This window comes from Borostomias antarcticus (genome assembly GCF_949987555.1).
Source record: "Borostomias antarcticus genome assembly, chromosome: 12".
In the NCBI taxonomy this organism is placed as follows: domain Eukaryota; kingdom Metazoa; phylum Chordata; class Actinopteri; order Stomiiformes; family Stomiidae; genus Borostomias; species Borostomias antarcticus.
In genome coordinates this window covers 8818671-8830702 of record NC_140245.1, presented here as the reverse complement: position 1 = coordinate 8830702, position 12032 = coordinate 8818671, and the positions used below count along the sequence as shown (strand labels likewise).

The window sequence follows — 12032 nt, the reverse complement described above, 5'->3', positions numbered from 1 at the left end:
ATAAGTTTGGCTTCCTTCAAGAGAGACATTCACAGCGTACTGCTGAGGGATATGAATGATGCCTCACAGATCCATTGTTGCCTACAATATACATCACTATATTATTTTGTGCATGGATAGGTAACAAATAAGTTTAAATGCTACAGTCACAGTTGTCAAAGTCAACACAAGAGTGGAGTCTGAGGCCCAGCCTCAGACACTATAGAGGCCCAGCCTAAGACCCTCAGACACTATAGAGGCCCTGCCTCAGACCCTCAGACACTAGAGGTCCAGCCTCAGACACTATAGAGGCCCAGCCTCAGACCCTCAGACACTATAGAGGCCCAGCCTCAGACACTACGTATAGAGACCCAGTCTCAGACCCTAACACTATAGAGGCCCAGCCTCATCCCCTCAGGCACTATAGAGGCCCAGCCTCATACCCTCAGGCACTATAGAGGCCCAGCCTGAGACCCTCAGACAGTATAGAGACACAGTATCAGACCCTAACACTACAGAGGTCCAGCCTCAGACACTATAGAGGCCCAGCCTAAGACCCTCAGGCACTATAGAGGCCAAGCCCCACAGCCTCAAACACTATAGAGGCCCAGCCTCAGACACTACAGAGGCCCAGTTTCCGACCTTCAGACACTTAAGAGGCCCAGCCTCAGAGCCTCAGACACTATAGAGGCTCTGCCTCAGACACCATAGAGGTCCAGCCTCAGACACTATAGAGGCCCAGCCTCAGAGCCTCAGACACTATAGAGGTCCAGCCTCACAGGCTCAGACACTATAGAGGCCCAGCCTCAGACACCCTAGGGAGAACTATTTTGAAAGAGCTGACGTCCGCCTCAGCACGTTCAATTAGTGCGCTGGTTTAGAACGTCCGAACGAGAGGAAGCGTGCCCTGTACCTGAACCTGCTGAGCTCAGTGATAGTGAAGCCCTTCGGACCATCGCTCTCCGCAGGCAGGCAGAGCTCCGTGTCAAGAGGACCAACAGGGACCAGAGGCTCTGGCAACCTGCTCAGACTCGCTGGAGACATGAAAGAAGTTCAAGGACTTTATCTGAATATATAGAGCTACCTAGAGATCCAAAATGTGCTTAAAAACAACTCCCGTTGGATTTAGTAGGTCATTTAAGTTAAGTGCCTGCCTGCTACATTTAATTGTTTCGTTTTTTATTTTCATGTGAGGTTTGCTGCGATATATATACCGAACGCAGACAATAGGCTACAGTTCATTGAGTTTTATTATGTGGCTGATTTTTATTATTATATTATGTGGCTCCTGAGGTTTTTCAGATGATAAAGTAAAACATATAAAAACCAGCAGACATAAAACGCCTCCGCATAAACCCTGAGAGCTCCCCCCTCCAGGGAACGAATCTCTCTACCCTCGGCCAAGGCCACGCCCACTGGCCCCCCAGCCTACCGGCGCAGAAAGGTCACTTTACAGGCGGTCCAGCTCCTCTATGCTTGGGCTCGATCATCAGCTGTCGATCAGAGCCCCCCCCCCCACGCCGCCGCCCCCCCCCCCCCAGCCAGCACATACCCTTCCAAGAGACTGAGGATGACAACGGGCCAGCGCTCCCCACCCAGGACCTGTCAGTCATCATCGCTCCGCGGGTGTCTCAGGCGTCAGGGCTCGGCGACGGCACCTCGGTGCGCCGGGGTAAGCGCCTCCCGGCACATGGCGCCCGCCGAGTAGGGAGCCTCGTTGATTCTGTGTGTACTCTACTGTACTGTACTGTTCCGGGTGGAAGTCAAAAGTGAGCTCACGGAAATGGAAGCGCCTGACACACCCCCACCCCCACACCCTCCACACCCCCCCCCCTCCCGTGTGTACTACCCTACTCACTTGACAGGTGCGTGAAATCCGGTCGCTAGGATTCTGCCTCCCTGCAGCCCAGCTGTGTACACTCACACACGGATAAGGAGAGATTGTAGGAGACAGAAACCCACACACAAACACAAACAAACACATGGTTTGGGGCACATCTATACCAAGCTGGCAGGCATTATATCAATGCAAATAAACAACCACCCAGGTGATTAAACAGTTTGTGGTCACAAATGTAAATTTGGTCAAATGTAGAATATTGCCATTTTGGTCATATACTTTGCCTTAGGCTTACAAATGGTCATAATAACATTGTTATATAACAATTATATCAGAGGTTCATTTTTAAGATTTCATATTCCAATTAAGCCCACAACCAAATTCCTTATTAAATATGACGAAACAACTTTTTCTGTCTAAACAACTGTTTAACAGTGGATCTGTGCAGACAGACAGACAGGTACGCAAACAGAGACACAGACAGGCAGACAGACGGACAGGTACGCAAACAGAGACACAGACAGACAGACAGAGAGGTACAGTAGGCAGGCAGACAGACAGACAAACAGACAGGTAGACTAGGACTGGCTTTGATCTTGGCTGGCAGCTTGGTGTGAAGTGACATTTCCACAGCTCCTTTATTGCTTCATGGCTTTGGTCATTGCTGCAACATTGGATGCTGGAAGGGTTATGAAGTGATGTTTGGAGGGATGAGAGGAGGAGTTGGTTAAGTCTGGCCTCCTCCCCCTGAGCAATGGGCAAAGAGAAAGACACATTCTGAGCCAGACAGACACATACAGGGACCCTGGTGCTGGTGAGGAATGTGGATTGTTGCAATCTTCTACAAGCGCCAAGCTGTGTCATTATCTCCTTATAATAGTGCTACTGGCTCATCTTAATGTCTCCGATGGGCGTCAGGGGAGCCATAAGCTTTGAGTGAAGTATTTTCAATAGACGGTGTGTGTATGTGTGTGCGTGCGCACATGTGTGTGTGTGTGAGTGTGGTAATTTGGGAAAGGGATGTGGGAGGTGGTCATTTTCAATTTTGGAGATATGACTCATCAAGTACAGTTATCGTATTACCTTCATCTAAGTTTCCTCCACAACAAAAACACAATGTTATAGAACTTTTCCCTGTCTCATTAAACCAACAATCCAAGTTAAAATTCCATGACTGTTCATCTGGAAACAGACTCAATTGCACTGAGCAATCAATTTAAAGGAGCTTTAGATGAAGCTTAATCACTTTGTGTTGGACTGTTACGTTGTAAAAGCAGAGTTCCCAGTTCTGTTCCAGCCGTAGCTATCAACTCTAATAGCAGTCATCATTACCCCTCGTTGTTTTAGAGAGACACCACTCTTCAGCCACTCAAAGCAGGCTATCTGCCGATTCACAAAAAAACACAGACCTTGATTTCAAGCATCCAAGACAGCTTTCTGAAAAAGCGTTGCACCTATTTGTTGCCTGCTGTATTTTCCATCTGATTACTGGAGAGGGTTTTGCAGCGGTCTATTTCAATAAATAATTTTGAGGATTATAATTTTCTACTAGCGATCCATAGATAACACCTAGAGGTGTCCTAGCTGTCTAACCCAAGAGAAGCTTTGTGGACAGATAACCTATGGACCTCTATTGACATTAGCTGGAGGAGTGTGTGTGTCTGTGTGAACCCCCCCCCCCCCCACACACATAAACAACCAAACATCACATGCACACACACACACATGCCTGCTGCAGTATCTGAGGTTAGAATCCCTGCCTAATGAGCATGCTTCCAGATGAGCCCTGAGTTGTTCCCATCAGCCAGCTATCTTGCTGTTAATAATGCTCGGGCTGATGTGCTGACATTGCTATGGGAGCTCATTTGCTCTGTTACAAACTACACTACTGCGCTGCTGGTTTCAACATATTGTGGCCGGTTCTTATGAAAATCGCCATTATGAATAAACCAGTGCTCTGCATAGCTTAATCAAAACAATAGTCATTTTATTTCCATAGTGTATATTAGCTATCTATGCAAATAAATATATTTTAAGTAATCCATTTATAACTATACTGTATAGCAGGGTGGTAAAATTCTGTTGGAACACTGTTGGGACACTGGAGAGAAGTGAAGTGATCACCAATACAAAATATACAGCAACAGAGTTACAGTAGAAATGCCAACATTCATGCACGAGAGCTGTTATCCTTGGGCTTACAGAATGCGCTGCGCTGAACAACAGGCACACTCTTTAGCAATGTGTAACATATCGATACAAAAGATGCTGTGATTGTGCAAAATATGAGAAAGGAGAAGAAGAAAGTCGACATGGACAAGAGGGGAAAGGAGCCCGAAATAAATAGAAAACAAACCAAAAATACTCCACTATTACAGCATGAAGAGCGAACAACGAATGTCTGTTTGTTTTTTCCCTGCTGGTGAGCGTTTCCGCTCAGGAGTCGTCATCAGTCTTGATGATGTGAAAAAGCGTGACGTTGAAGAGCACCTGGTGGCCGTTGTTCCAGCCGTAGAGGGCGCGCTCGTGGGCGTTGTAGTCCAGCATGGACATGTGGAAGTACTGGTTATGGAACGGGATGTCCGTGTACTCGTAGCTGGAGGTCTTGGTGGAGTAGGCGTAGTAGACCTTGGCCCCCGTCAGGTGGGAGTTGGTGATGTAGAGTATTCCGCATATCATGAAGGACTCGCCGGCGTTCCTCTTGGAGTACTCGGTGTTCCAGGTGGCGAGGACCTGCAGGGTCTCCGGGTTCAGCAGGCTGATGACGATGTTCCCCGCGTTCTGGTTGGTGGCGTAGACGGCCCACAGCCCCAGCTCGTCTGCCATCAAGTCGATGTCGGAGAAGCCGCCCCAGGTGTAAGGGTAAACGTTGTGGAAGCCGGCGGACTCCAAGGCCCTCTGGGTAATCACGCGGCCCGTCTCGAAGCTGTAGCGGACCAGGATGTTGCTCTGGTACTTGTTGTAGTACAGGGAGCCGTTGTACACCACGTGGTTGGTACCGGCCCATTTGAACGGGAGGTTGTATGTTCGGGACTCGACTCCGGCCACAAAGTCTGTTATGGAATTATACTCCTTCACGATCCGGTTGTTAGTGTAGCCGTCCATGCACCAAATCTGAGACAAATATATCAGACAGGCATGAATTTCAAGGTCGATTTGAACTCCAACCTGGCCCTGAGAACCATTTCTTTGTTACAGCAGTACACAATGAATGCCACAATAATCACACACAAGGACAGTCTCATCCTTCCTACTGTCGTTCTCATAGAGAAGCTCACCCGGTTGTTTCTTGGGGAGGCCAGAGGATCAGCCATCCAGGCGCCAAACCTGGTCCCAGACGTCTTCACCGTCACAGGCCCAGTGATCTTCATCAGCTTGCCACAGGCTGAGAACACAAGACACACAGATTAAACCAATTTCCCTTTCGCTCATTCTGGCAGGCGACCTCAAGCCTCAAGCCGTTCGACCGAACGGCAAACCGTTTCCTCTTTCTGGTGTTTTGACAGAGGTGTACCTGCTGGACCATCATCACCACCACCACCATCACCACTGCCACTCTCTGGTGTGTAGTCAAAAGGGTACCTGCTGGGCAGAGGTGTATCTGCTGGTCTCCGATTTCACAAATATAAGACTCTTTCATTGAGGCTTCTACATTAGAGACCAAAGAACAAACAATGCTACTTTCAGGATTTAACAAGTTAATTAGTGATATGTCATCTCCATTTCTGTACACATTGAAGGTGGAGATGTGTTCAGGTGAGTTATCAGCTGGCTGAAGTCTCTAAAGACACTAAGGTTCTTCAACGCCAGTCAGGAGAAGGTCAATTAAGAGTCTTATTTACAATGACGAAAAGAGTGGGAAAAATTACTGTAGCCTAGGATAATATACAAAATCATCAAACCCATAAAAACAAAAAGTTAATCATTTACTCCCAGCATCTGTGTTTAAAGGCATTAATGTAAAGATGATGATCCTATAGGGACAGGGTGATTTAAGATCAATTTATGCTTCATATGACAAGTATCGTATGACACGTCTTACACAGAAACGGCAGCAATCAGACAATTTCCTTTATGTTGGATTGGGGTGTCGTACCTCCTGAATTTTGTAAGGTTGGAGACGTTATCATGGATGGTGGCATATACAGTAGTCTGATTGGCTGTCGTTATGACGACTTCTGCAAAGTCTATTGCACAAAGTTTAAACAAACTATGCTCAGGCATAGTTACCATAGAGATAGACTCATTAGTCAGTCTCTAAACGCTCTCAACTAGAGACTGAAGACATTCGCACAGGTTTTGTCGCAAAAAGTGGGTGGAAACTATTTGAGAGGTTGAAAAACAACTGCGTTGCAGAATCAATCCAATCGGTCCTTCCTAATGGGGTGGTGAATGTTTTGTTTTGATTCTCCACTCCAGTTTGTTTGGGGGACATAATTTCCAGTAAGGCGTGTCCTTCACACTATTGGAGATGTACAGTAGGCAGTGGTTCTGATTGGTATCATCGGCGCTGTTCTAGCAACGGTTTTCAATGGAGATGTTTCCAGACTTTCAGAGGCGAGGGTCGCGGCATCGCGAGACTACCGTAGAGAAGACGCCAAGTGTCGGCTTGGCGGAGTAAATTTCAGCCCGGAGTGTCGGTCGAAGCATAAATGCAGAACGTGTCTGACTGGTATCATTTTTGTCTCAAAATGTGTCATACGACACTTGTCTTATGAAGCATAAATGGGCCTTTACTGAGTTTGCTCATGCAGCTGCGGAGCCTACTCTCCAGGCTGAGGACCCTCTGGTGCAGCTCCTCGTAGTCGTAGGCCCCCATCTCTTCCTGGATGCTCGTCAGGGCTGCCGACAGGTTCCTGATCTCCTCTTTGAACTGGGAGACGAGCCTGGCGTCGGTCTTGTACTGCTCCAGCACGGGGATCAGCGGCTGCAAGGACTCCATCTTACCCTCCAGCTCCTGCATTGGCGACGGATAGGGTGGAGGAAGGAATCATCATCATCACCACCATCATCATCATCGTCATGTCTGAATTAGTATTTTAATGTGAATCCGATTTGATATAAAACACACCCGGTCTGATATGAAACATACTATTACCTGAAAGTTTCTGTTTGTTAATGTTTTCCTGTCCGACTCCATTTGTCTGAACTTTGACCTCAGGCCTTTCATCTGGCTCTCCATCCTCATAATGTACTGGAAGTCCCTCTGCGTCCGCAGGTTCAGAACCTCGATGGACTGGGACATGTTCTGCACCTTCAGACGAGAAGGAAGTCAAGCCAAATCATTTCCTGTCTCCCGTGAGATTAAAATATGGTCTGAGCTTTTGACTACTTTTTGGTATAAGTGACATTGTAGTTCACTGGGAGCTGGAGTGCTGCAACGTGCATGGATCAAACATATGGACCATCTCTCTCTCTCATTCTCTCTCTCTCTCTCTCTCTCATTCTCTCTCTCTCTCTCTCTCCCCCCCCTCTCTGTCTCTTCTTCTCGCTCCCTCTCTCTTTAGTCAATTAAAGTCAAGAAGCTTTATTGGCATGATTTTTCATAATAAAACATGTTGCTCAAGCTTTGGTTTTTTATCTCATAATTTTTGTTTTATCTAGATTAACTTTCAGTGCCCATTTGTCACAGTAGATCTTGAGTATATTCAAGTGTTCTTGCAGTCCTTCCTCTGTTTTTGATAGCAGCAGTAGGTCATCTGCATAAAATAGACACTTGACCTCCTTTCCATTAAATGCAAGTCCTGGGACTGAGGAGTTTTCTAATAGTTCCGATAACTGGTCGTATATATATATATAAAAAGTGCTGGGGATAGGTTACAACCTTGATGAACTCCACGGCATTGTTTACAAAATTATGTTCTTTTTTGTACAATTTTTACAGCACACATGTTTAATAATTTTCAGAAAAGTTTTCTACCAGATTGAATCAAACGCTTTCTTAAAATCAACAAAGCAAGCATACATTTTTCCTTTGCTTGTTTGGTGTATATTTTTTCAAAGTAGTGTATGGAGGGTAAACATGATCTGTGGTTCTGTTTGGATATAAAGCCAATTTGAGATCTCTCTCTCTCTCTCTCTCTCTCTCTCTCTCTCTCTCTCTCAGATCATAACTAAACCTCAGCGTTGTTCCCACCAGCAAAGTGGCTTCACAATCACACTTAGTGTCCCACATGCCTCCCTGAGTCCAGCAGTGCAGCCCAGAAATGGCCTGACTAAAAAGCCCTCAGGCACGTTAGTACATTAGTGTCAGCTTTAACTGGACCCCAGTGAATTCCCCCAGAAAGCCCCTTGGCGTGCTATAGGGATGAATATATTAGAAAGTAGGCTACGTTAATGGTTCCAAACAGATGATCACTATGGAGACAGGGCCAAGTTACTGTATTTACAATATATCAATGCCATAAAAAAGGTGTGCTGATGATGAAATATACGTAGTGTTGGCATGACAGAATAATAAAGAAAATGTCTTCTCCATTCAGTTAACACCCTTCATAATGTGTGGGGAAGGAACAGCCGGTGCGGCGTATGGGGCTACGGATCCTCTGAGTCAACGAGTTCCCTACGGTGCAGCACTACAAAATACAACCGAGTTCACAGAACACTCGCACCTTCTCCATAGTTCACAGAACACCCGCACCTTCTCCAGAGTTCACAGAACACTCGCACCTTCTCCAGAGTTCACAGAACACTCGCACCTTCTCCATAGTTCACAGAACACCCGTACCTTTTCCATAGTTCACAGAACACTCGCACCTTCTCCATAGTTCACAGAACACCCGTACCTTTTCCATAGTTCACAGAACACTCGCACCTTCTCCAGAGTTCACAGAACACCTGTACCTTCTCCATAGTTCACAGAACACTCGCACCTTCTCAATAGTTCACAGAACACCCGTACTGTACCTTCTCCAGAGTTCACAGAACACTCGCACCTTCTCCATAGTTCACAGAACACTCGCACCTTCTCCATAGTTCACAGAACACCCGTACCTTCTCCAGAGTTCACAGAACACTCGCACCTTCTCCAGAGTTCACAGAACACTCGCACCTTCTCAGTAGTTCACAGAACACTAGCACCTTCTCCAGAGTTAACAGAACACTCACACCTTCTCCAGAGTTCACAGAACACCCGTACCTTCTCCAGGAGCTGGCGCAGCTGTCTTCCCTTGGCGTCCCTGGAGCAGAGACTCTGTTCAGGCGCCACGGCGGTGCAGACGCAGCGTCCGTCCGCATCCTGAGCCGAGCTGTACACCTGCCAACCCTCCTTCGGCCTAAAGGTCTATAAACACACACACAGACACACAGTTCTATGAGCAGTTCTATCGTAAATATCTATCAGTTCCACATACAGTAAGACTGCACAAAGTCTAGTTCTCACAGGTCATCAATTCTACAAAATGCCTGAACAACATTGGCATGAACCAATTTCACTGACTTCATTGGTTTTCTCTTCAGGGAACAAAATGCTTTTCGCTGTAAGATATTACTGTGTAAAGAATAATGAATAACCTGACTGTTCGAACCCTTCTGCCTCCTCCACTGCAGCCTTGCAAATCCTCATTTAAAAGTCTGCTGGAGGAGTCCTTCAGATAACAGGAACTCACTTTGTGCGAGTTTCGATCTCCTTTGCTTTGGACCACATCCAACATACTGTGGATTGTAAAGCCAGGCAACAGTACGGCAGTGCGATGCAACACTGCCGCAACACAATCCCCTCAGATGCCCGTCTGCAATTAAACGCAGACCGCATTCATCCATTCATTGCTGATATCCCTGTAATAACATAGTTTTTCTTTGTCCCTGATTTACCAAAGGAATTCACTAGTTGATAACAGCGAATTGATGGTGAATATCAGCTCCCGCTCCACACATCTTTCTCTCTCTCTCTCTCTTTCTTCCTCTCTCTCCCTCTCTCTCTCTCTCTCTCTCCCTCCCTCTCTCTCTCTCTCTCTCTCTCTCTCTCTCTCTCAACAGAGAATCCTGACATGAAAGAGCTGTTCCCCCCCTGAGCAGAGACAGAAGCCAGGCGTTCAGTGAAGGAAAGTCAGGGTTTGACTCCTCAGACTTACTGGAAAAAGAAACATTTCTCAGCTCCATTGATCTCTTCTCAAGCCATGTTGCTGCCATTAGGTGTGCTTCCCTTCTTAGTCTAAGAATGATGCAGTACTCTACTGTAGGTGCTGAAATTTAAATAAAGGTCATCAACAACAACAACAAAAGAACAAGTTGCAGTGGTGTTTGGCTCCGACTTTGTAAGAGAACAAATTGTCCAGAGATTCAGAGACAGTACAGTTACAGAGAAGGAGTTGGACGTGCGTTCCTAAAAACAGAGACTCTTACTGTGGTGCTAAACCAATACACATACCACAGTATGAAAACAGCATCCAAAGATGTGCAGGCTGCTCTGATGGAGGCCGGAGGGCCGAAACATTGGCAGAACTGTTTGGATGGCCAAATAAACTGGTGAAATGGAGGCACTAATCCAGCCCTGTTTTTTTTAAGTTGGCGGGTGCAACAGTACCTTTTTTTCCTACTGTGCAGTACTGTTCTGACTCACTGGGTCCTTCTGACTCACTGGGTCCTCTGGTACTATGTCTCTTTAGTGTAGCTTCAGTCTCACTCTCACTCACGGCGTCAGGCTTCAATAGGGGGGGGGAGGGGGGGGGGGGGGGGCAGGTGTCTCTTCTTTAATACTTTGGAGGCTAGGTTAGCTGGATTCCCTGATTCTGCTGGGGCTGGCTACTCTGATTCTTCTGGGACCAGCCTCTCTGGTTTGCAGGGGCCGGCCTCTCTGGTTTGGCGGGGGCCTCGACACACATCCTGCTTCCCTCCTCCCTCTAATCTCTCTACATTCATATTGGGCCATATCCTGTACATTCATATTGGACCGTATCCTGTACATTCATATTGGACCGTATCCTGTACATTCATATTGGACCGTATCCTGTACATTCATATTGGACCGTATCCTGTACATTCATATTGGACTGTATCCTGGCCAAGGCGGATCCTCTCTCACTGTGCCTTGTGCATTGGGAATGGGGAGTTTTGCCCGTCGGATGGTTCAGACAGCTGCCGCTCTTTTATTGATGCGGATAATAGACTCTCAGACCCAAGATGGCACCATAGCCTCCAAGTACCCCATGCCATGAATAATCATAAAAATTAATTCTGAGCAGAGCATTCAATTATGTGAAAGAGAAGCCCCTGCAGGGCTTAGAAAATTAAGAGACCGCCACACTGATACTGCCCAGGGCAGAGGGTTCAGCCAGTGTTCTGATTAGCAATCAGCTCCTCTTAATTCCCCATGATCCTGATTGTATCCTGGCCTCAAAGCACCTCGACATCACTTGAAACATCACTTGAAACATCACTTATGAATGTTTTCATATAGCCGACAATATACACTCTTTGTTCAGATTTGACAAAATATTCAGCCCAAGTCCTCATTTACATTATGCATTGAGGTGCATTGATGCTAGGGCTGTTGTGCTCTTCATTTAGCATTGGCTTGTCTATTAGGGCCAACGGGTCAATCTTAATGGTTTCTTACAATGATTTAACCCACCATTAAAAGTGGGTTACTGTCCTGGCAACCTCCCTGGATCAATATCAGCCCGATACGTGTGCAATAGGCAGAGTATGATGTGTGTGTGTGTGTGTGTGTGTGTGTGTGCGTGTGTGCGTGTGTGTGTGGTGTGTGTCCGTGTGTCAGTGCCTGTATGTGTGTGTGTGTGTGTATGTTTGTGAGAGAGCAAGAGAGAGATCATTCTCAATACTTGTGCTGTACTCACATTAAATATTGTCATCAATTCCAGTGACGTTTGTGATGAACAGGTCAAGAAAACTCCCCACCATTTGAGGAAGCATCGTTTCCATTATTGTCAATATCTTGGAAATTCGAAAATATGCAACAGTGCGCGCGGTCCTTCACCACTGCGCGGTTTCTCGTCACGTCTATGCATCTTAAACCTGTAAATGTAGCATACCTGTGTGCACGGACTTTCAGAAATCACGCAGTTGTTCAGTCGAATCTGTGCCACTGAAGTGCAGTCAGGGATCCTGAGAAACTCACCTCTGAAGGGCAGTATCCGAACAGAAGCAGAACCAGGAAAGGGCTCAGCACCATGGACAGCGCCCGCATCCTCTTCGCAAACTGTTTGCCCTTCTATCTCGATTTTTTTTTTCTCTCACTCAAGTCGGTTCGTGA

At 46.6% G+C, this 12032-nt stretch overlaps 1 protein-coding gene across 1 annotated transcript; it reads right to left on the bottom strand.

Moving 5' to 3' along the window:
* Nucleotides 1-4255: 4255 nt before the first annotated feature.
* On the bottom strand, nt 4256-11966 carry olfm3b (olfactomedin 3b; the record flags this gene model as incomplete). The annotated part of the gene is made up of 6 exons (XM_084447436.1): nt 4256-4933; nt 5098-5204; nt 6557-6776; nt 6918-7067; nt 8952-9101; nt 11898-11966. The coding sequence occupies 6 exons, from the start codon at nt 11964-11966 to the stop codon at nt 4256-4258; spliced, it is 1374 nt and encodes a 457-aa protein (XP_084303562.1).
* Nucleotides 11967-12032: the final 66 nt, after the last annotated feature.